This window comes from Mya arenaria, chromosome 3 (assembly GCF_026914265.1).
Source record: "Mya arenaria isolate MELC-2E11 chromosome 3, ASM2691426v1".
NCBI classification, from domain to species: Eukaryota; Metazoa; Mollusca; class Bivalvia; order Myida; family Myidae; genus Mya; species Mya arenaria.
In genome coordinates this window covers 85,184,543-85,206,717 of record NC_069124.1, presented here as the reverse complement: position 1 = coordinate 85,206,717, position 22,175 = coordinate 85,184,543, and the positions used below count along the sequence as shown (strand labels likewise).

Here is a 22,175-nt window from a genome sequence, read left to right as displayed (position 1 = left end):
TACGAAATATGCGAATGAAAACTAGGGCCTCGGCCGAATTCCTAGTCGACCGGTAAGGTTTCCGTCGGGATTTCGTGGTCTGTGGACTGTGTCTCTTCGCCGGTAGTCGAAGGGGCACACTCCATAGGCCGCTGTATCCGACGACGTGCCCCAATATATACACGATCTCTGGATAGCGACTCTTTAGGTTTAGATTCGCGTTGGTATAAAACACCATTCTTAAAATAGCCTATAATACCCTTTATGCTCAGTTCCTTCAACTTTTGCCGTTGAAAACGTGTAAGATCGTTTGATACCCGAATCCCCTTAGAACGCAATTGGTCCCTGTTTGAGAATATTGGTACTTTACATTGGTCATTACAAAACTTTATCACTACCATTCTCGGTTTAGAAGCAGTGTATTTGCCAATTCGTTTAATCTCAATAATATCATCATCATTAAAAGCGGAGTTAGGAGATATTACATTATGTATTTCTCTTACATATTTATCTTTTGTATGTTCTGTGAGTTCATTCTCCTCATCCGGAATACCAAAAAGTCTTAGCGAATGTTTTACATTTTCAGTTTGTAATTCCATCATGTGCAATCTTTTACTCATATCGTGAATATCTGTACTATCGCGATCATGTTGAAAAGAAATAGTTTCTAGTTCAGATTGCATGTACTGCTGGTCGTTAGCTAATGCGTTGACATGGGATTGCACCTCCCTAACATTGTGTTCAATTTTAGATTGCTTGGATTCAATATTATTAACTTTGCTATTGATTTCGCGGAGCTCATGTTTCATACTTGTTACATCTGATCTAACAGCAATTATTTCATTTTTTACTTGCGTTATTGCACCGAACGTTTGTTTATTGTATTCTGCCATTGAGGTAAGGATATACTGCGTGTCAGGGTTCACATAAGGGCTTGGTGGCTGAAAATATCCTGGTGGTGTTGCTCCTCCTGCTGACGGGGATCTGTCGTTAATAGGGCCTGGGTTGAGTTCTACATCGCCGGATAGCATAATAATCAACTTCGGGTACCACATGGAATAGACGCCGTTTGATGATGTTCTTGTGAGGTGGAGTACTGTCCCTTGTATATCACAGTGTAACTGTACGTCAGATGATGCATAGCCATGTAAAGTTTGACGGCAAATTTACTCAGTTTGAACTGTAATCAGGGAAACTGTTAGCATAAGTAATCTAGTCATTGCTTTCAGATGTATATCAGTACCAGTCACAAACGGGCAATACTTCTCTCTTGCAGATTTAATCTTCATAGCAGGCATGCTGAAGCAAAATATTACAAGAGCTATAACGTCATTTAATGAAAGTTTAATAAATATGAGATACGTTTTGAAGATTCTTTTGTCATGTAATGTGGTCACTCCCTGTTTTTGCAACCAGGCGTGTGACTGGCTTAGGTCAGGTTGCCCACTTGACAAAGGAGATGGAAATGGTAACTATGTTCGCATAACCTATTTCCGTAAGGGTTACACACCATTACTCTGCCAGCACCCTTAAGAGCCCTCCCAGGCGGGTTATCTACTGTAGAAAGTCCTAGCGAGGAGTAGTACTGGCCTCTCGGAACATTTCAACGGGGCCACACTAGCATTTTATGGGCATAACGCCGAACTAATGATCAAAATACAAGAGGTATACTGAAGCAAGTATGAATGAATGAATGAATGAAATGAATGAAATGAATGAAATGAATGAATGAATGAATGAATGAATGAATGAATGAATGAATGAATGAATGAATGAATGAATGAATGAATGAATGAATGAATGAATGAATGAATGAATGAATGAATGAATGAATGAATGAATGAATGAAAGTCTTTATTTACAGAGGGTAACCCAATTAGTGTAAACTAATCTTCCTTGGGGCCCTCTAAAGCAATATTTACATACATACAAATACATAATTATATAGCAATATAACAATCAGCATAACAAATTCAAAGGTAGCATTATTCATAAACATGATCAACATGATAACAATGTTACACAACAACATAATACATACATATGGTGGCAGAGGTTTAACTTACAGACTTACATATGGCCATATTTACAATTTTAGCTTTATGACTGTTGATTCGAATTTATCCACTTAGTATAATTTACTGTAAAACTTTTAATACTTTCGCTCTGTCTTATTTCATTTGGAATGTTATTCCATACTTTTACCCCAGAGTACGACATACTCCCTTTAAAAAGTTCTATATTTGGTTTGGGTATTAAAAAATCCGATTTATTTGAAGAACGTAAATGATTTGGACGCCTGACATTGTAATTGAACATATTTTGAATATATGACGGGACTGCATTTTGCGATACCCTGTACATAAACTTGGCTTTATGAAGTGAAACCCTCTGTTCAATATTAAGAGAATTAATTATATTCAAAGCCTCGCTTAAAGTGGTATATTGTTCACCTAGAATGATACGACATGCTCTTCGTTGTAATCGCACTAAAACCTGGATATTTGATTGTTTTGTACTACCCCAAATGATACTACAATAGTCAAGATGTGGTTGGACATAGGCTTTGTAAAACATTATTCTATAATTAACAGGAATAAATACTTTAATTCTTGATAATAGCCACAAATTACTAGATAGTTTCTTCCTAAGAAATTTTATATGCGTATCCCATTTAAGGTTTTCATTTATATATATGCCAAGAATTTTATCACCTGTTGTGATTTCCAGATTTAAGTCTTTATATTTCAAATTTAGAGGTTGATTAACTAATTTTGTCCGCTTCTGGGGTGTCGTTATCAATATTACTTTTGTTTTTGAAGCATTTAATACCATACCATTGTTTAGACACCATGTACTGACGTTATTCAAAGCAGCTTGTAAATTCATTTCAACTTCAAATTTAGATTTGTGCATCAGCCACATAGTCCGATCAGAAACGAAGGGACGTCTGCAATCAACATCATGTACCTAAACTACCAGTCAGACTTGAAAACTTGTAGACTTACTTCGCATTTGATCTATGGAAGGCTACTGAGTTCACCTTCAAACAAGCAACTTATGAGTAAAGAAGCGTATGTTTGGCCACAGACTCATTTTGTCATTGAAAAGCAGGTAGGAAATGGTAACCTGAATCACCGAAACCGATTTCCATTTTGATTTTTGTATCGCACCTTATGAGTAAAGAAACGATTGGTTGCGATTTTCTACAGTTCTGTGTAGAGATGAGGTGGACAAATTGTGTCATTCTGCAGTTCCGTGTAGAGAAGAAGTGGACAAATTGTGTCATAGTGCAATTCATTGCGGAGATGAATAGGCCAAGTTGTGTCATACTGCAGTTCTGTATTTAGATGAAGTGAGCAAGTTGTGTCATTCTGCAGTTTTGTGTAGAGATGAAGTGGAAAAATGTGCCAAACTGCAGTTCATTGAAGAGATGAAGTGGACAAATTGTGTCATTCTGCAGTACTATGTAGAGATGATGTGATGTGGACAAGTTGAATCATTCTGCAGTTCATTGAAGAGATGAAGTGGACAAATTGTGTCATTCTGCAGTACTATGTAGAGATGATGTGATGTGGACAAGTTGAATCATTCTGCAGTTCATTGAAGAGATGAAGTGGACAAGTTGTGTCATACTGCAGTTCTGTGTAGAGATGAAGTGGACAAGTTGTGTCATTCTGCAGTTCTGTGTAGAGATGAAGTAGACAAATTGTGTCATACTGCAATTCATTGCGGAAATGAAGTGGCCAAGTTCTGCAATACTGTAGTTCCTTAAAGAGATGAAGTGGCCAAGTTGTGTCATTCTTCAGTTTGGTGTATATAGAGGTGAAGTGGACATAATATATGCCATACTGCTGTTCTGTATAAATATGAAGTTGCCAAGTTTTGCCATACTGCAGTTCAGTGTAGAGATGAAGTTGGCAAGTTGTGTCAAACTGCAATTCGTTGCGGAGATAAAGTGGCCAAATTGTGTCATTCTGCAGTTCTGTGTACAGATGATGTGGACAAGTTGTGTCATTCTGCAGTTCTGTGTAGAGATGAAGTGGACAAATTGTGTCATACTGCAATTCATTGCGGAGATGAATAGGCCAAGTTGTGTCATACTGCAGTTCTTTGATTAGATGAAGAGAGCAAGTTGTGTCATTCTGCAGTTCTGTGTAGAGATGAAGTGGACAAAATGTGCCATACTGCAGTTCATTGAAGAGATGAAGTGGACAAATTTTGTCATTCTGCAGTTCTATGTAGAGATGATGTGGTCAAGTTGTATTATTCTGCAGTTCTTAGTAGAGATGAAGAGGACAAGATGTGTCATTTTGCAAATTTAGTAGAGATGAAGTGGACAAATTGTGTCATACTGCAATTCTTTGCGGAGATGAAGTGGCCAAGTTGTGCAAAACTGCAGTTCCTTAATGAGATGGAGTGGCCAAATTGTGTCCTACTGCAGTTCCTTGATTAGATGAAGTGGACAAGTTGTGTCATCCTGCAGTTCTGTATAGAGATTAGTGGACAAGTTGTGTCATTCAGCAGTAATGTGATGAGATGATGTGGCCAAGTTGTGTCATTCTGCAGTTCTGTGTTAATATGAAGTTGCCAAATTGTGTCATACTGCAGTTCCTTGATTAGATTAAGTGGACAAGATGTTTCATTTTGCAGTTATGTGTAAAGATGAAGTGGACAAATTGGGTAAAACTGTAATTCATTGCGGAGATGAAGTGGCCAAGTTGTGCAATTCTGCAGTTCCTAAAAAAGATGAAGTGGCAAAGTTGTGTCATTCTGTGTAGAGATAAAGTGGACAAGTTGTGTCATACTGCAGTTCTGTGTTAATATGAATTTGCCAAGTTGTTTTATTCAACTTATTCTACAGTGCAGTGAAGCGATAAATCGGACAAGTTGTGTCATTCAGCAGTTCCGTGTTGAGATGAAGTGGACAAATTGTGTCATACTGCAATTCTTTTCGGAGATGAAGTGGCCAAATTGTGTCATTCTGCAGTTCTGTGAAGGGATATAGTGCACAAAGTTTGTCATTCTGCATTTCTGTGTAGAGATGATGTGGACAAGTTGTGTCATACTGCAGGTCTGTGTTGAGATGATGTGGACAAGTTGTGTCATACTGCAGTTCTGTGTTGAGATGAAGTGGACAAGTTGTGTTATACAGCAGTTCTGTGTACAGATGAAGTGGGCAAAATGTGCTATACTGCAGTTCTGTGCCGAGATGAAGTGGGCAAAATGTGCCATACTGCAGTTCTGTGCAGAGATGAAGTGACCAAAATTGTGTCATTCTGCAGGTCTGTGTAGAGATAAAGTGAGCAAAATGTGCCATACTGCAGTTCCGTGTAAAGATGAAGTGGACAAATTGTGCCATCATGCAGTTCTGTGTAGTGATGAAGTGGGCAAAATGTGTCATACTGCAGTTCTGTGTAGATATGATGTGGACAAATTGTGCCATCCTGCAGTTCTGTCTGGAGATGCCATGGACAAGTTGTGCAATTCTGCAGTTCTTTGAAAAGATAAAGTGGACACGTTGTGTCCTTTTGTAATTCGGTGTAGAGATGAAGTGAAAAAAAATGTGTCATACTGCAATTCTTTGCTGAGAGGAAGTGGACAAGTTGTGCCATTCTGTAGTTCTGTGTAGAAATGAAGAGGACAAGTTTTGTCATTCTGCAGTTCTGTTTAGTGATGATGTGGATAAGTTGTGTCATTTTCGGTTCTGTGTAGAGATGAAGTGGCAACTTGGATGTTGGCTGCCGATCTATATAGAGATGCAAGGAAATAGAGTCTGATCAAGGTATATGTACGGGACAACTTGTCTGCACGCAGCTGTATATAGAGTCTTAAACGACAACTATGCTTTGGGTGCATTTCGTTTGGAGATTAAAAGGACAAACGCTTTCTGAAGATTGTAGAGATGTGGAGGTTAAATAAAGTTGAGATACTGGTCATTGTAAAGATGTAAGCGATAACAGCTGATGTGTGCAGAAATATGGGCGAATGTAGAATCTGGACGCTTGTCTATGTGGAGATATAAGGGTTGAAATCTATTTCTAAATCAGAAATATAAAGCCCCCCGTCATTATGTAAAGAACAACTGAGTCTTGGATGCAGCTCTGTTTAGAAATGTAGGCTCTGGCTGCTGGCCTTCTGAGAGATGTTGTGAAGATTACTCTGGCTGCTGATCATTGAATGGATGAAACAACATATGGTGTCTTACTGCTCGACAATATAGAGAAGTAAGAAACAAATTAGTTCTGGTCGATGATCTATGTAGGTACATAGTGCACACTGGGTTTTGAATGCGTGTTTATGACCATACGGATATGTAGGAGACTACTGGGTTCTAGATGCTGGTCAAAGTAGAGATGTAGGGGAACTGGGTTCAAATGCATCTGAAAGGGACAACTGTGTTCTAAATGCTAATCTATGAAGATACGTAACATACGACTGGATTATATTTGAAGGTCTGTGTAGATGAGCGTAGAAAAACTGGATGATGATATCAGATTTAAGTAAAGATTCAGGGGCAACATTCAAGAGATGACGGAGACAAGCCGGTCTATAAAAGACATGTCGCCATCTTTGTTTATGGTCTTCATGTTTTGATTGCAATGTTCATGAAACAAATAATTACACAAAGAAACAAAAAAACTCAGTTATTGTTTACTACAGACTAATATTCTAAAAAACATCGGTTAAAATCCTTTATAAACTGTACTTTAAATTGCATTAAATCCACAAAATACAAAACACATAGATGAGTATGTTGCATTCAATTACTACTTCTAGTTATTCTTATTTTCATTAAATCACATTCTTTTTATATTCAAAGTTTTTTATTACTCAGGGCCCGTAGTTTTCCTTGTACTTCCTGAGATTATCAGTACGGAATTAGAGATATTTTCAGTATAGGGTTAAAGAGATTCATTATTGGGTTAAATATGTTCTGTATGTGGATAAAGATGTTTTGTAAGGGTTAAAGATTTTCAGTATGTGGCTAAAGAGATTTAGTATGGGTCTAAAGAGGTTCAGTGTGGGTCTAAAGATATTCTAAATGGGGCTTAGGAGTTTCAGTATGGGGCTTAAGAGGTTCTGAATGGATAGAGAGGTTCAATATGGGGATAAAGAGGTTCAGTATGGGGATAAAGAGGTTCAGTAAGGGGATAAAGAGGTTCAGTATGGGGATATGGATAAAGAGGTTCAGTATGGATAGAGAGGTTCAGTATGGGGATAACAGAGCTTCAGTATGGGGCTAAAGATGTTAAGTATGGCATAAAAGAGGTTCAGTATGGGACTAAAGAGGTTCAGTTTTAGGCTAAAGATGTTCTGAATGGAGATAAAGAGGTTGAATATGGGGCTAAAGATGTTCTGAATGGGGATAAAGAGATTGAGTATGGGGCTAAAGATGTTCTAAATGAGGATAAAGAGGTTGAATATGGGGCTAAAGATGTACTGAATGGGGATAAAGAGGTTGAGTATGGGGCTAAAGATGTTCTGTATGGGGTTTAAGAGATTCAGTATGGGGTTAAAGTGGTTATGTCTGGCGTTAAAGTGGTTATTCAACATTAAGATTTACTGATTAACTAAATTTAATTCACTAATCGTGTTACCCTCGATTAGTCGCTTATTTCAAGTAAATTCCATTTTTTATGTTAAACTTTTACACTGCGTCAGCCATCTTGTTGTTTACATGTATGCATTTCCTTTTCACTCAAGGTCACAAAGTACATCTACGCTTAATTTCACGGTTTGTGATTTGAAGCTACCACTGTTTACTTCCATAAGCCTGCTCAGTTATACTTACATTCCAGTATTGTTTACATCAGCTTAAAGCCGTTGATGTTTCTATTTTTAGAATTAAAATCGACGACAATGTCGAAAACGATCGATAAATTTCGATCGCATTTTTAGATCGATCAAGTTGATCGACACTTTTCCAATCACTTTTCGAGTCATTTCGATCAATTTTTTGATCGACACATTTTTCTGAGTATAAAAAGGCTGCGATTTTTCAGTTCAGGGTTCAGACATTTTTGGCATTATTGAGTGCAGCCACATTATTGAGAATATTGATTTAGTTTTACGCAAGTAAAAGTACGTTATAGCGGCAGTATTTGAATTATTTAAAACGGCTAGACATTGTTTTACACACTTTTATACGAATGTTTAGTAACTTTATTGAAATAAGACATTAACTTGAAACAATATAATTCTTTAACCTTCATTAATGATATTGTTGAATGTGAAAGTGAAGGCTGACTTAAATGCATTTCTATTGTATAATATAAACTATACGCAGCGACATATAATTACAGTTTAACGCGATAATCGAGGGGTATATTGTTTCGGAATTATTTGAAAACATTATTTCTCCGTCCATAGAAATAAAACTTATTTATATATAAACGTTTAAAGTGTCTTTCTTTGTGTTGCTCGTATGTATATTTAATAATTGTTCTTAGGTTTAGTGATAAGTTTTATGTATTCGTTTTATTATGTTAACATTTGTGACATAAAAACATTTTAGTTTTTTTAAATATTGTATTAAGTGTCCTATAACTCTAATCTGAGTGACAATGTACTTGTTTTGTTTTCCTTGTTGTAGTGTGTGTGTTCAATGTTCACTTATGTGATTTAATAAATAAGAAACACAAGTGTGCTCTAACTATTTATTATGAACTACACTACGCAATGTACACCAACAGACTGACCATGCATGCAAAGAGATAAAGATATTAAGTATAGTCTCTTTCTAGAATCTGCAACAGTGGATATGTATATTATTAGTAATATGAACTGTATATTTGATGTACATTGATGAGACGTAAATAAACTATAAAACACTATATATAAACTAAAGGAAAGTCATAAACCTTTTAAAAGCCAATTTAAGGTGTCAAGCGTATAAAGTAATGTCAGGTGAACGACTATGGACATGAACTGTATTTCACAGTTTTAAAGAGAAACACCGCAAAATACTTGGTGTATTTACTGAATAGTACCGGTATTACAGTTTAACACGATTTGTCTAGCCATTGTGTGTCCCCGTCCTTAATTAATTCAAGCCAGCCCAATTAACAGTACTAGGTACCCCGGACCCCCAACAATATTGAAGGACTAGAGGTAAATTGTTGTTGGCTGGCAGCAGGTTGATATGGTTATATATTGAAGGACAGGGTAAATTGTTGTTGGCGGGCTGCAGGTTGATATGGTTATATATTGAAGGACAGGGTAAATTGTTGTTGGCGGGCAGCAGGTTGATATGGCTACATATTGAAGGACAGAGTAAATTGTTGTTGGCGGGCAGCAGGTTGATATGGTTATATATTGAAGGACAGGGTAAATTGTTGTTGGCGGGCTGCAGGTTGATATGGTTATATATTGAAGGACAGGGTAAATTGTTGTTGGCAGGCAGCAGGTTGATATGGTTATATATTGAAGGACAGGGTAAATTGTTGTTGGCGGGCAGCAGGTTGATATGGTTATATATTGAAGGACAGGGTAAATTGTTGTTGGCGGGCTGCAGGTTGATATGGTTATATATTGAAGGACAGGGTAAATTGTTGTTGGCGGGCTGCAGGTTGATATGGTTATATATTGAAGGACAGAGTAAATTGTTGTTGGCGGGCAGCAGGTTGATATGGCTACATATTGAAGGACAGAGTAAATTGTTGTTGGCGGGCAGCAGGTTGATTTGGTTATATATTGAAGGACAGAGTAAATTGTTGTTGGCGGGCAGCCGGTTGATATGGTTATGTATTGAAGGACAGTGTAAATTGTTGTTGGCGGGCAGCAGGTTGATATGGTTATATATTGAAGGACAGAGTAAATTGTTGTTGGCAGGCAGCAGGTTGATATGGTTATATATTGAAGGACAGGGTAAATTGTTGTTGGCAGGCAGCAGGTTGATATGGTTAAATGTTGAAGGACAGAGTAAATTGTTGTTGGCAGGCAGCAGGTTGATATGGTTATATATTGAAGGACAGAGTAAATTGTTGTTGGCAGGCAGCAGGTTGATATGGTTATGTATTGAAGGACAGAGTAAATTGTTGTTGGCGGGCAGCAGGTTGATATGGTTATATACTAAAGGACAGAGTAAATTGATGTTGGCAGGCAGCAGGTTGATATGGTTATATATTGAAGGACAGAGTAAATTGTTGTTGGCGGGCAGCAGGTTGGTATGGTTATATATTGAAGGACAGAGTAAATTGATGTTGGCAGGCCGCAGGTTGGTATGGTTATATATTGAAGGACAGAGTAAATTTTTGTTGGCCGGCAGCAGGTTTATATGGTTATATATTGAATGCCTGAGTAAATTGATGTTAGCCGGCAGCAGGTTCCTATGGTTATATATTGAATGGCTGAGTAAATTGTTGTTGGCGGGCAGCAGGTTCCTATGGTTATATATTGAATAGCTGAGTAAATTGTTGTTGGCGGGCAGCAGGTTCCTATGGTTATATATTGAATGGCTGAGTATTTTTTTGTTGGCGGGCAGCAGGTTCCTATGGTTATATATTGAATGGCTGAGTAAATTGTTGTTGGCGGGCCGCATGTTCCTATGGTTATATATTGAAGAACTGAGTAAATTATTGTTGGCGGGCAGCAGGTTGATATAGTTATATATTGAAGGACTGAGTAAATTGTTGTTGGCGGGCAGCATGTTCCTATTGTTTTATATTGAAGGACAGAGCAAATTGTTGAAGGACTGAGTAATATATTGAAGGACTGAGTAAATTGGCAAAATAAAATTGCTGATGGGAGGGTCAGGTTATGTTTGTTCATGATCTTAAAGGACCGAGTAAATTATTGTTGTGGTAATCGGGTTTCCATGATTCTTATGACCTTGTAGGACTGTGTGAAATGTTGTTAGGTTTCTTTGGTTATTTTGAATTTAAATGACTGACTAAATTGTTGTTGAGGGGTTCAGGTTCAGGTTATCAGGCCTGAGTTAATTGTTGTTGGCGGGCACCAGGACTAAATAAGTAAATATGGTTACATCTTGAAGGACGGAGTAAATTGCTGTTGGGGCAATCAGGTTCCTATGGTTATATCTTGAAAGACTGAGTAATGTATTGTTTGCGGGCACCAAGACTATATATGATTACAAGGACAGAGTTAATTGTTGCTGGTGGATCAGGTTCTTATTGTTTAATGATTTTGAAGATCTGAGTAATTTTTGTTAGGGTGATCTGGTTTCCATGGTTACTATATCTTGAAGGACTGAGTAAATAACGGTTGGGTTCAACTACCCAATTGTATTTCTTTTGTAAGGCCTTAGTACATGAGCTTTTGTAAAGCCTAAGTTCATGTTTAAAATAATATAATCAACTGTGCGAGGCAATCACAAGGCAACCCTTAAGTGTATCTGTTATGTAAGAGAAGAATAAACAAATAAAGTTTTTAAGAGTTGTCAAAGTTCAGACTTTCTTAAATTCAATTACTACTATTAAGTGTCATATTTCATGATTAGCAAATAAAACTTCTCCCTTATGCTTTTTTGATAAAATGGGGCCTGTAACTTTACAATGAAATCAGAAGTGTTTCATTTAAATGAATTATAATAATCAATATAACTTTTTATCTGCTTACCTACTAAGAGTTTACACTTGTATTTGCTGGTTCATGTTGACCCTGAGTTCGGGCTGAAGTATTGTTTTTTTTTTTCCTTTTATGTTGACAAGTTCACGTTAAGCAGTTAAGGTTGTGTCCTCATAGATCGAGAATTTGGAGTTACAGAACGTTGCAACTTCAGATATGTGCTGCGTTCTTAATAACAGAAAAATATGGTTTTAATGTGGTAAGGGGTTATGAGATCATGTGGTAAGGGGGTAATGAGGTCATGTGGTAAGGGGGTTATGAGATCATGTGATAAGGGGGTTATGAGGTAATGTGGTAAGGGGGTTATGAGGTCATGTGGTAAGGGGGTTATGAGATCATGTGGTAAGGGGGTTATGTGGTCATGTGGTAAGGGGGTAATGAGGTCATGTGGTAAGGGGGTTAGGAGATCATGTGGTAAGGGGGGTATGAGATCATGTGGTAAGGGGGTAATGAGGTCATGTGGTAAGGGGGTAATGAGGTCATGTGGTATGAGGGTAATGAGGTCATGTGGTAAGGGGGTTATGAGGTCCTGTGGTAAGGGGGTAATGAGGTCATGTGGTAAGGGGGTAATGAGGTCATGTGGTAAGGGGGTAAAGAGGTCATGTGGTAAGGGGGTTATGAGGTCATGTGGTAAGTGGGTTATGAGGTCATGTGGTAAGGGGGTTATGAGGTCATGTGGTAAGGGGGTAATGAGGTCATGTGGTAAGGGGGTAATGAGGTCATGTGGTAAGCGGGTAATGAGGTCATGTGGTAAGAGGGTAATGAGGTCATGTGGTAAGGGGGTTATGAGGTCATGTGGTAAGGGAGTTATGAGGTCATGTGGTAAGGGGATAATGAGGTCATGTGGTAAGGGGGTTATGAGGTCATGTGGTAAGGGGTTAATGAGGTCATGTGGTAAGGGGGTAATGAGGTCATGTGGTAAGGTGGTTATGAGGTCATGTGGTAAGGGGGTAATGAGGTCATGTGGTAAGGGGGTTATGAGGTCATGTGGTAAGGGGGTAAAGAGTTCATGTGGTAAGGGGGTAATGAGGTCATGTGGTTAGGGGGTTATGAGGTCATGTGGTAAGGGGGTAATGAGGTCATGTGGTAAGGGGGTTATGAGGTCATGTGGTAAGGGGGTAAAGAGGTCATGTGGTAAGGGGGTAATGAGGTCATGTCGTAAGGGGGTTATGAGGTCATGTGGTAAGGGGGTTATGAGATCATGTGGTAAAGGGGTAATGAGGTCATGTGGTAAGGGGGTAATGAGGTCATGTGGTATGAGGGTAATGAGGTCATGTGGTAAGGGGGTAATAAGGTCATGTGGTAAGGGGGTTATGAGGTCATGTGGTAAGGGGGTAATGAGGTCATGTGGTAAGGGGGTAATGAGGTCATGTGGTAAGGGGGTTATGAGGTCATGTGGTAAGGGGGTAATGAGGTCATGTGGTAAGGGGGTTATGAGGTCATGTGGTAAGGGGGTAAAGAGGACATGTGGTAAGGGGGTAATGAGGTCATGTGGTAAGGGGGTTATGAGGTCATGTGGTAAGGGGGTAATGAGGTCATGTGGTAAGGGGGTTATGAGGTCATGTGGTACGGGGGTAATGAGGTCATGTGGTAAGGGGGTAATGAGGTCATGTGGTAAGGGGGTAAAGAGGTCATGTGGTAAGGGGGTAATGAGGTCATGTGGTAAGTGGGTTATGAGGTCATGTGGTAAGGGGGTTATGAGGTCATGTGGTAAGGGGGTAATGAGGTCATGTGGTAAGGGGGTAATGAGGTCATGTGGTAAGCGGGTAATGAGGTCATGTGGTAAGGGGGTAATGAGGTCATGTGGTAAGGGGGTTATGAGGTCATGTGGTAAGGGGATAATGAGGTCATGTGGTAAGGGGGTTATGAGGTCATGTGGTAAGGGGTAATGAGGTCATGTGGTAAGGGGGTTATGAGGTCATGTGGTAAGGGGGTAATGAGGTCATGTGGTATGAGGGTAATGAGGTCATGTGGTAAGGGGGTAATGAGGTCATGTGGTTATGGGGTTATGAGGTCATGTGGTAAGGGGGTAATGAGGTCATGTGGTAAGTGGGTAATGAGGTCATGTGGTAAGGGGGTAGAGGTCATGTGGTAAGGGGGTAATGAGGCCATGTGGTTAGGGGGTTATGAGGTCATGTGGTAAGGAGGGTTATGAGGTCATGTGGTAAGGGGGTAATGAGGTCATGTGGTAAGGGGGTAATGAGGTCATGTGGTAAGGGGGTAATGAGATCCTCACTAGAGAAGTTGTTGGCAAAATTGAGTCTGAAGTTGTGCATTTTGTGAATTTATTCTATTGATCTTTTTCTCCATATTTATATAAAAGCATTCACATGGAAACTTCTCACTTTAATTCCTAGAACGTTACATATCAGTTAAATATCACGTCCAATACCATTTCATACATTTGTCTACCTATTTCCTTAGAATGCACGGGTATTTTGTTTTGAACTTTAAAATCAGACGAAGGTCAATAAATATTTATTTTTTATTTCAGTAACAAAACATTTCATTCGTTTTCAATTGAGATATTTACCTTTTGAGTAGAACCTTTCTGTAGCTGTTTAATTGAAATGTTGTCTTAACTTAATTCCTTCCACCATTAGATTTGTTTACGGACGGCCTCGCTCTGAATTTTAATGAACGGATCGAAAGACGATAAGCAATATTTCCGGGTCCCGGTCTCTGTTTTCAAAATTATATAGAAGACATCGGCCATGATTGGGGAAGTGTGAATGACCGGGGGTTAAGAGGAGTACAATTGATTTAAGTTGTTTAGAAAACAAAACGGCATATTTAATATCAATAAAACAAATAATAATTAAACTAACAATAATTGAAGGTTTTATATAAAAAAATATATATTGTTTTATAAAGGCGAAGATAAAACCTTTAAGTATACGCATGAATTAAAACAAAATGAAAATGTCATTTTAACTGGGTATAGAGAACTTCAAAACCAAAGTTGAAGTTGAGTCTTATTTCAACAATATCGCGTCAAGAAATCTTTCAATTGCTATAACAAAATTACGTATATGTAAGTTCTACTAATCTAAGAATGCATACTGGTATATATTATAGAGCAGAAATAAAATTGCGTTATTGCCAAGTATGTGAAACTGGTCGAGAAACAGGTAGGGCGAAACAGCCTTGGTACGAAATGCACTAGTACCGAAAATGTAACAAGCGTTATTGATATGAAATAAATATATAAGACAGCACTATATATTATATTTTTCACGAAATAATAATCCCACGACTGTTTTCTCAGTTATGATTTAGTTTCTATTTATCTCATTATTTGTTTTCATTTACGACAATCAATACACTATATTGTCTGTGACGTCACAGATCAGATCGCCATATTGCGTTTATCAAACAAAAGACAGACGTCTGAATCATTATCCATTTCCGCGTTGTCCGAGACTTTTCCTTTAAGAAAACTCATTAAACCTGCAGAGAAAAGAGTACTCAAATGGCACAAAGTCCAACAAGCGGAGCCGTGAAGGCTCTACAGTTAGAATTGAAGAAAATAGTGAGCGAGCCAGTCGAGGGATTTCGGGTAAAATTGTTGGACGATGAAAATCTCTTCGAGTGGGAAGTTGCCATTTTTGGGCCTCCAGGAACCCTGTATGAGGGTGGCTACTTTAAGGTATCATTTCCATTGTGTTTTGGTATCAGTTAACTTATAATTTCAGAAAAAAAATCCAAGCATCGTTTTACAAATGACTAATTTCTTTGTTTCTTTGTTCAGAACTCCGCATCATGACAGTAATCAGCTGATCAGTCGTCCACATCTGGCTTTGAGTATCCAGCATGTTTTGGTCAACTATAAACCTGTGTAAATAGATAAAAATAAACATAAGTTTAAGATGTTTGGTAATTTTAGTTCATTGTTACTACAGGAAGTGGATTACTAATAGTTCATAAATAATTAGTTGCAGTAATAAATAAAGATGCATCAAGTTCACAACACACTTGCCATTCTTCAGGGAATGGTGTTAAAAGAAGCATGGTTTCTTAGAGTTTGGCTAGACGAGCAATATTGGTCTCTTGGTGATAGAGTTTAAAAAAAACCCAGATTCATATCTGATATTGGATCATTTATATTATAACTGGATATTCGGTGTACTGTATAGCTGCATTATAATTTTTTCCATTGAGCTGTCTTTTCCTTCATAAGATTGCATGCTGAAAGGTCTTAGGTTGAGCCGCAATAGATGCATTATTTAGTATTTTATGCAGTGTGTTACATTTGACACCCAACAAGGTGCAGTTTTCTGAATTTTCAAACTGTATACTAATAATTTATTATTTGTATGCGCCCACAGGATGGTAAAGGATGTGGCGAACACACAGTCTGTTTGTTTGTCTAGCCTGGTGTCAGTATTAACTTAGCTATTATTGATTTCATTTAAATTTCACATACTGGTTGACGTCACATTTCCGAACAGGGCACAGATCCAGAACACCAGCTAAAACATGCGTTTGTTTACCGTGATCGATTAATCGATGATCTATATCAATACAAAGGCTTGCCTTGGTCACACTTGCAAAGTTTCATCTTGTTTTGTTGAGTATTTTTCCAAAAAATGCCATTCAATTTTATACGCTTAAAGATCAAAATGTAGAACACGGTGGAATGACGTCAGAGGGCGCACGCGCATCTTTAGGTTTTGCAGTTATGTTGACCTACATTCAAGATACTTATAAATAGAAATCACGCTTTACATTTGAATTTCATGGTTTAAAAAACATCGGAAACAATAAATAACTTTGCAGCTAAGTGTTTATTTAATATAGCATACTTATTAATTATAATTGTATGACCATATATTTTTGCTTTTCAAGTGTTCGGTATTTGTGCCCTCCATAGCATAAATTTAAGGGTGAATTACTGACAATAAAATTGATGAGATCGTGAATCTGTACTTTGACAGATGTTGTCACATTAACCAAAGATGTTTCATACGCAATTTTAACTTACTACAACAAAAACTCGCCAAAATAATTGTGAAAAACCTCAAAAAGTGTTCGGATTTGTGACCTTAGCCAGTAAATGTAGAGCACCATACAAATCAAATCTTCCCCAAACTTGGATACAAAGTTCATGGGCATTATGTCTCGTCGGAGTTTCATCAACATTCTTTTTTTCAATATTTACTTTTAGCCTTCGCTATAAAAAGGTATTCAATTTATATGAAAATATTTGTATGCAATATAGCAGCGTAAAATATTTGTATACAATATAGCGGCGTAAAATATTACATCTCAATTTGGTTCAACAATAATGGGCGACATGTCTAAATTGTCAAATTCCAGATTTCTGTTGGATTGGAGGCATATGTAATAAAAAGGAAACACTAATTATCACTTGATAAGACCTTAAATACAGGTATTGTGTATTTATAGGCCCTGATGAAGTTTCCACCCGACTACCCATACTCCCCACCCAGTGTCAAGTTTCTCACCAAGATGTGGCACCCAAATGTTTACGAAGTGAGTAGTAATAAATGAAACTTAAAGATTAAACAATATTAAGAAATATTTAAAATGAACTACGTAGTCCTTAACTTTAGTGTCCAAAGTTGTTCAGCATGTCTGCAATACAGTTTGACTGATTTTCTGTTCAGTAAAGTTGACATGTTACATGTAAGACATCAAAATGATTAAGTTTGAATAACTCCAAGTATTCTTTTATGTACTGTAATGTCTAGGGTAGAACATGTGGTAGTGAGGAAAGTGTTTTGAATTTCAAAATTATTTTGCTTCTACTCTCAAATGTTTTTGATAAAGTATAAGAACACTGAAACATAGCATTCAGTAGCCTTAATGTTGTTGCAGAATGGCGATGTGTGCATCTCAATTCTCCATCCCCCTGTGGATGACCCGCAGAGTGGAGAGGAGCCATCAGAACGCTGGAACCCCACACAGAATGTCAGGTATACAACTAAGTAGGGCCTCCAATACAGTTACTGTGTAGGGTGTCAATACCAGTATGTGCAATGGTTCACATACTTGGTGTGAAGTCGTTTACATACATGTTCAATTGGTTTAATGTTTAGGGTTTTTAATTTAACGCTGAAAAGTCATAGATCAACAGTACTATTTATCATAAAATAAAATAAAAACACTAGATTTGAAATGTTGAGTTATTAATGCATTTTTACAAAAGTAATGAAGTGTTCAATAATTTACTACCAGTACTAATATATAAGTATTTTCTTGCATTACTTCAGGACAATTTTGCTCAGTATAATCTCATTGCTAAACGAGCCAAACACATCTTCCCCGGCGAACGTGGATGCTTCCGTTATGTACAGGAAGTGGAAGGATTCTCGTGGAAAGGACAAGGAATACGAGACCATTATCAGGTGGGTGTTGTACATATAACTTTTAGTTCTAATCAGCAGTCCTAAAGTAATGTTCTGGTATCATCTCCATATTCAAGAACCTCTCCTACATTGGCAAATTTCAACTTTTTGAGGAAATGATATCTCAGACCCAATGCAAGAATTGCAAGTCATTAGTTGTACATATTTAGTAAAACTAAATTACTGAAAGTTTGCACCCTTCGAGAAATGTCTACAAGTGTTGAAATCTTGTTTTTGAAGTCAACATAGTCACTGAATTGGGATTAAAATAGAAGTAATTCTCTCTTAAGTTTGTTTTTGGGCAATTCATCTTTTGTTGGTTGAAGTAAAAAGTTGATTGGATGATTTCATCATAATTGATTCTTGAAAATATGTCCATTTTGGTTGTCTTTCCATGATTTTAGACCATTTCTGCCCTAATTCGCTTCTTTTGAAACAGAAACTTTTCACCCAAGCTAATTCTCCCATTAAATTCTAAAATTGTGTTTTTAAATTGATGAATGCTAGACAATGTGTTTTTAAATTGATGAATGCTAGACACATATAAATGGCAAAACAGACATGTCAGAAAATGCATAGTAAATTTGTAGTTAATAATTAATCAGTAGGCCAAAATGCAAAATGTTATGTTAATTCTACAAGCATGAAAGTATTTGATCATTAAAAACAAATTCAGATAATCAATAGTAAAATTTAATCCCATTCCCATCACAAATTGTATTCTGTCTGATACCTTTGACATTATGCATCTGACAGCATGATCAAACACAGTGTTTTCACATAAAGATGTTCATATTCTGAATGTAGTTTAGGGAAGCAAAATCAGAAACATGACTCCCCACAAGTATTTCCTTCCCTTGTTAACTTGAAACGCAAGACTTTATCTACAGACATTTAGCTATGTTATAATTAACAGTATTAAAGTTATTTCTAACATCATTACTGAACCAATGCTTGTTTTGTTGCAGGAAGCAAGTGCTTGGTACAAAGGAGGAGGCTGACAAGGATGGAGTCAAGGTTCCCCTCACCCTCCAGGAGTACTGCGTCACCACCGGGCCAAAACATGAGCCCAATGACATTGACTTCTGTGACTATGACTACGGCGATGATTGTGATGATGACGATGATGATGATGAAATGTATTACGATGATGACGATGACTCCGGAAATGAGGAGTCATGATCCAGGATCTTTTCTTTCACCTTTCCATTAATCATCTGTTAATAGAGCATTCATTGTGGGATAAATGTGTTGTTTTAAATGTTTCTCCGACACACAAGAATGGCCACACTTGGTTGGTTGAATGAAATGAGAACAAAGTTGAATTGAATGCTTTACTGCCAGCGCAGCATCACCAGATGTAAATGTGCAACTGCTTCATTTTCATTCATTTGAGTAACATTGCTGTGCATAGCTCACAATGTTTTGCAAAGGAATTGAATTATCGGTAAACATGTTCAGCTAAGATTTTTGTCATCTTAGCTCTAAGTTCTTGTTGTGTACCTCACACTTTTCTCCATGTGAGCACTGCATTTTCTTACAGTTTAGAATTGAGGTAAGCTACCAGTACAATTACAAGGGTTTCAATTCAATTATCAAAATGGATTGAGGTGGCATCAGTGTGGTGTTGTTCAGTACAATTTATTGTTTTGTTTTTAATTTATCTAGATTTATTATTTTTGTGCTACAGATGAATGTTAAGTAATTGATATTTCTCTGTTATTGATGTTAATGTATATTTCAAAAGGAGAATGTTCCTTGTAAAGCTTTTAAAAAAAACCCACAAGAAACTGGTTGTTTAAAAATCAAACTCATTACAAAAATGATTACTTAAACTTGTTTAAAGCTTGTCTTATAACTGCAAGCAGTACATCTTGCACAAAATCTGTTGTTAGAAATCGAAATAGTGTATTATCAAAATATAATTAAATATGTTATTAAAAGTCTTCAAACTACATAACCAAGTAAAGGTTATATAATAAAAAATAAAAACTCCTACTTCAATTGATCCGGGAAGGCCATATTCGACTCTCATGGATTTTTGCAGATTTTTATCTGAAATAAATCAATGGAACTCGAATATAACCTTTAAGATCAAAATTCAGTTCCAATAAACCTTTTACATCTCTATCTCTTCTGTATCTCTCCATTTATAACTGTTTTTTGCAATAATGTGTCATGTTCAGACATTTTGATTGATATAGCCAATAACTGTTATTCTTAGAAAATTCCTTTTTTAACCCAGTAAAGTAGATATAATAAAAGGTACAACATTTTGATCCTGGAGACCATAATTGTTGAACTCTCATGGATTTTAATTTGAAAAAAGAACAAAACTTGGTCGGATATAATCTCCCCGATCAAAATGTAGTACCAATAAACCTTTTACATCTCTTTTGCAACTTGACTGAAAGTTGTTTTTATTTATCAGTTTTGCAATGATCCTCAATGTACAGGACATTTTTATTGTTATAGCCAATTCTGTTAAAAAAATATTAAGTCAAATTTTGTAAATAAAGTAATATTTTAAGTAATGAAAAGTTTATTTCTTTGTATAAGCACTTACAATTCCATGTTTTAGTTTGATTCTGTTCTGTGTACATTTTGTGACTGATTAATTATTTAGATATATTTATTTGTATAGACTTGTTTGTGTGTGTTGTATCCTGAATGCCAACCATACTCCTTTCTTCAAGAAAATGAATGATAATAGAACATATTTAAACTGCCCAATTTTTCATATTATTTAATACTCGATACAAGGATGTTCACTATATTGTGAAATGCAAGCCAAAGGCACAATCATGTTCTGCATATTCTAAGACAGGGACAGGTTTATTAAAAGTCTGTTTAGTGCTGAAAAAAACTTGAGGGTTAACTAAACAGTGTTTGTCCTGCTGGGCATCATACCACCAACTTTAGACAGGATTTTTTTCTCTGGGATCCATGCACTAGTTACAGTCTTACAGTTCTTGAACTTTCATTATAGCCCCCAATTGTACAAATTTCTCAGCAAAAGATAGACTTTCATTTTTATTACCGTATTTTCTCGACTATAAGGCGATTCGCTTATAAGACGGCCCCCTAACTTTGCCCATGAAATCTGGTGCTTTTTGTTTCGACTCGCTTATAAGACGGGGTCAATTTTTAAGCAAATCTAAAATGCTAAAATTCTTCCTAATGTGTAAAAATGTTCAAGCTCAACGGACAATTATCGACTTTCGCGGTAACTGTTTTTGTTTTACTCAAAGAAAATGGCGGTTAACTGTGAGCTCTCTATTTGGAGGTAGGTTAAAAATGAGTACATAAGTTTGCAGGACAGGTCGTTACTTATCGGAATTGTAATAATTCATCAATAACAACATATGTATGTTTTAGGTTTTTTTTATTGAAGACACTAATGAAGTTCTTCGGCAAATTAAATGGCTTCAATAACAAAACTGCGAAAAGCCGAGGCATGAATAGGTGTTTGTTTAGCAATAATGCTTTAGGCAATATTGTCCCTTGATTGGCGACGAACATAAAGGATTCATATTCGCATTGTCATTTGTTTGCTTAATCAAACTGACAGTTTGGTACCTACATCATATTAAGATTCCAATTTATTGATTTGATATATCTGTCAAACTAATTATACTGACACGCGCCATAAGAAAAAATGCAGATATAACGGTACACTGTGTGACGTCAGAGCACGCGCGGTGAAGAGATTTCGTGTTGTTGTTTACTTAATTGCCCCATACTTGTATCAGCAGACGATATACTGGATAGACGAATATCCTATGTAAAATTTTACTGATTTTGACATGAATCTTTTTTTAATATTTTATTGACCCGCTTATAAGACGGGTCCCCTACTTTGGGGGTAAAAATCGGGACCCAATTTCCCCGTCTTATAGTCGAGAAAATACGGTACAGTATTTATCCATTATTTTGACTGTATGATCTCATTAACAGCCATCTGGATTTTTTATTAGGATGTTACCTGTATCCAGTCATACATGACAATAGGAGACCAGGAAGTAAATTGTATTACTGTTTGTAAACTCTGTTATTGTTACCACTTCATAAAGACATGACCGTGTGTTTGAACTAGAATTGTTAGAATGTGGTAAAAATTTTGCGAATGTAAATGTATATAAAATGCAATTTTTATCACTCTCAGATTTAACATTGTTGTCATATTAATTTTGTGCAGATTTCCACAGAAAATTTTAATAAATATGTAAAACAAGT

General features: G+C 36.8%; 1 protein-coding gene across 1 annotated transcript; it reads left to right on the top strand.

Moving 5' to 3' along the window:
- The first annotated feature begins 14,915 nt into the window (after positions 1-14,915).
- On the top strand, positions 14,916-22,175 carry LOC128228523 (ubiquitin-conjugating enzyme E2 R2-like). Its single transcript, XM_052939875.1, has 5 exons — positions 14,916-15,217; positions 16,978-17,064; positions 17,410-17,507; positions 17,805-17,939; positions 18,908-22,175. The coding sequence occupies exons 1-5, from the start codon at positions 15,041-15,043 to the stop codon at positions 19,119-19,121; spliced, it is 711 nt and encodes a 236-aa protein (XP_052795835.1). The 5' UTR covers positions 14,916-15,040; the 3' UTR covers positions 19,122-22,175.

Coding starts and splice junctions, on each gene's coding strand:
- LOC128228523 (XM_052939875.1), top strand. CDS start 15,041: ATGGCACAAAGTCCAACAAGCGGAGCCGTGAAGGCTCTACAGTTAGAA. Junction 17,065..17,409: donor GGCACCCAAATGTTTACGAA/GTGAGTAGTAAT, acceptor ATGTTGTTGCAG/AATGGCGATGTGTGCATCTC. Junction 17,508..17,804: donor AACCCCACACAGAATGTCAG/GTATACAACTAA, acceptor GCATTACTTCAG/GACAATTTTGCTCAGTATAA.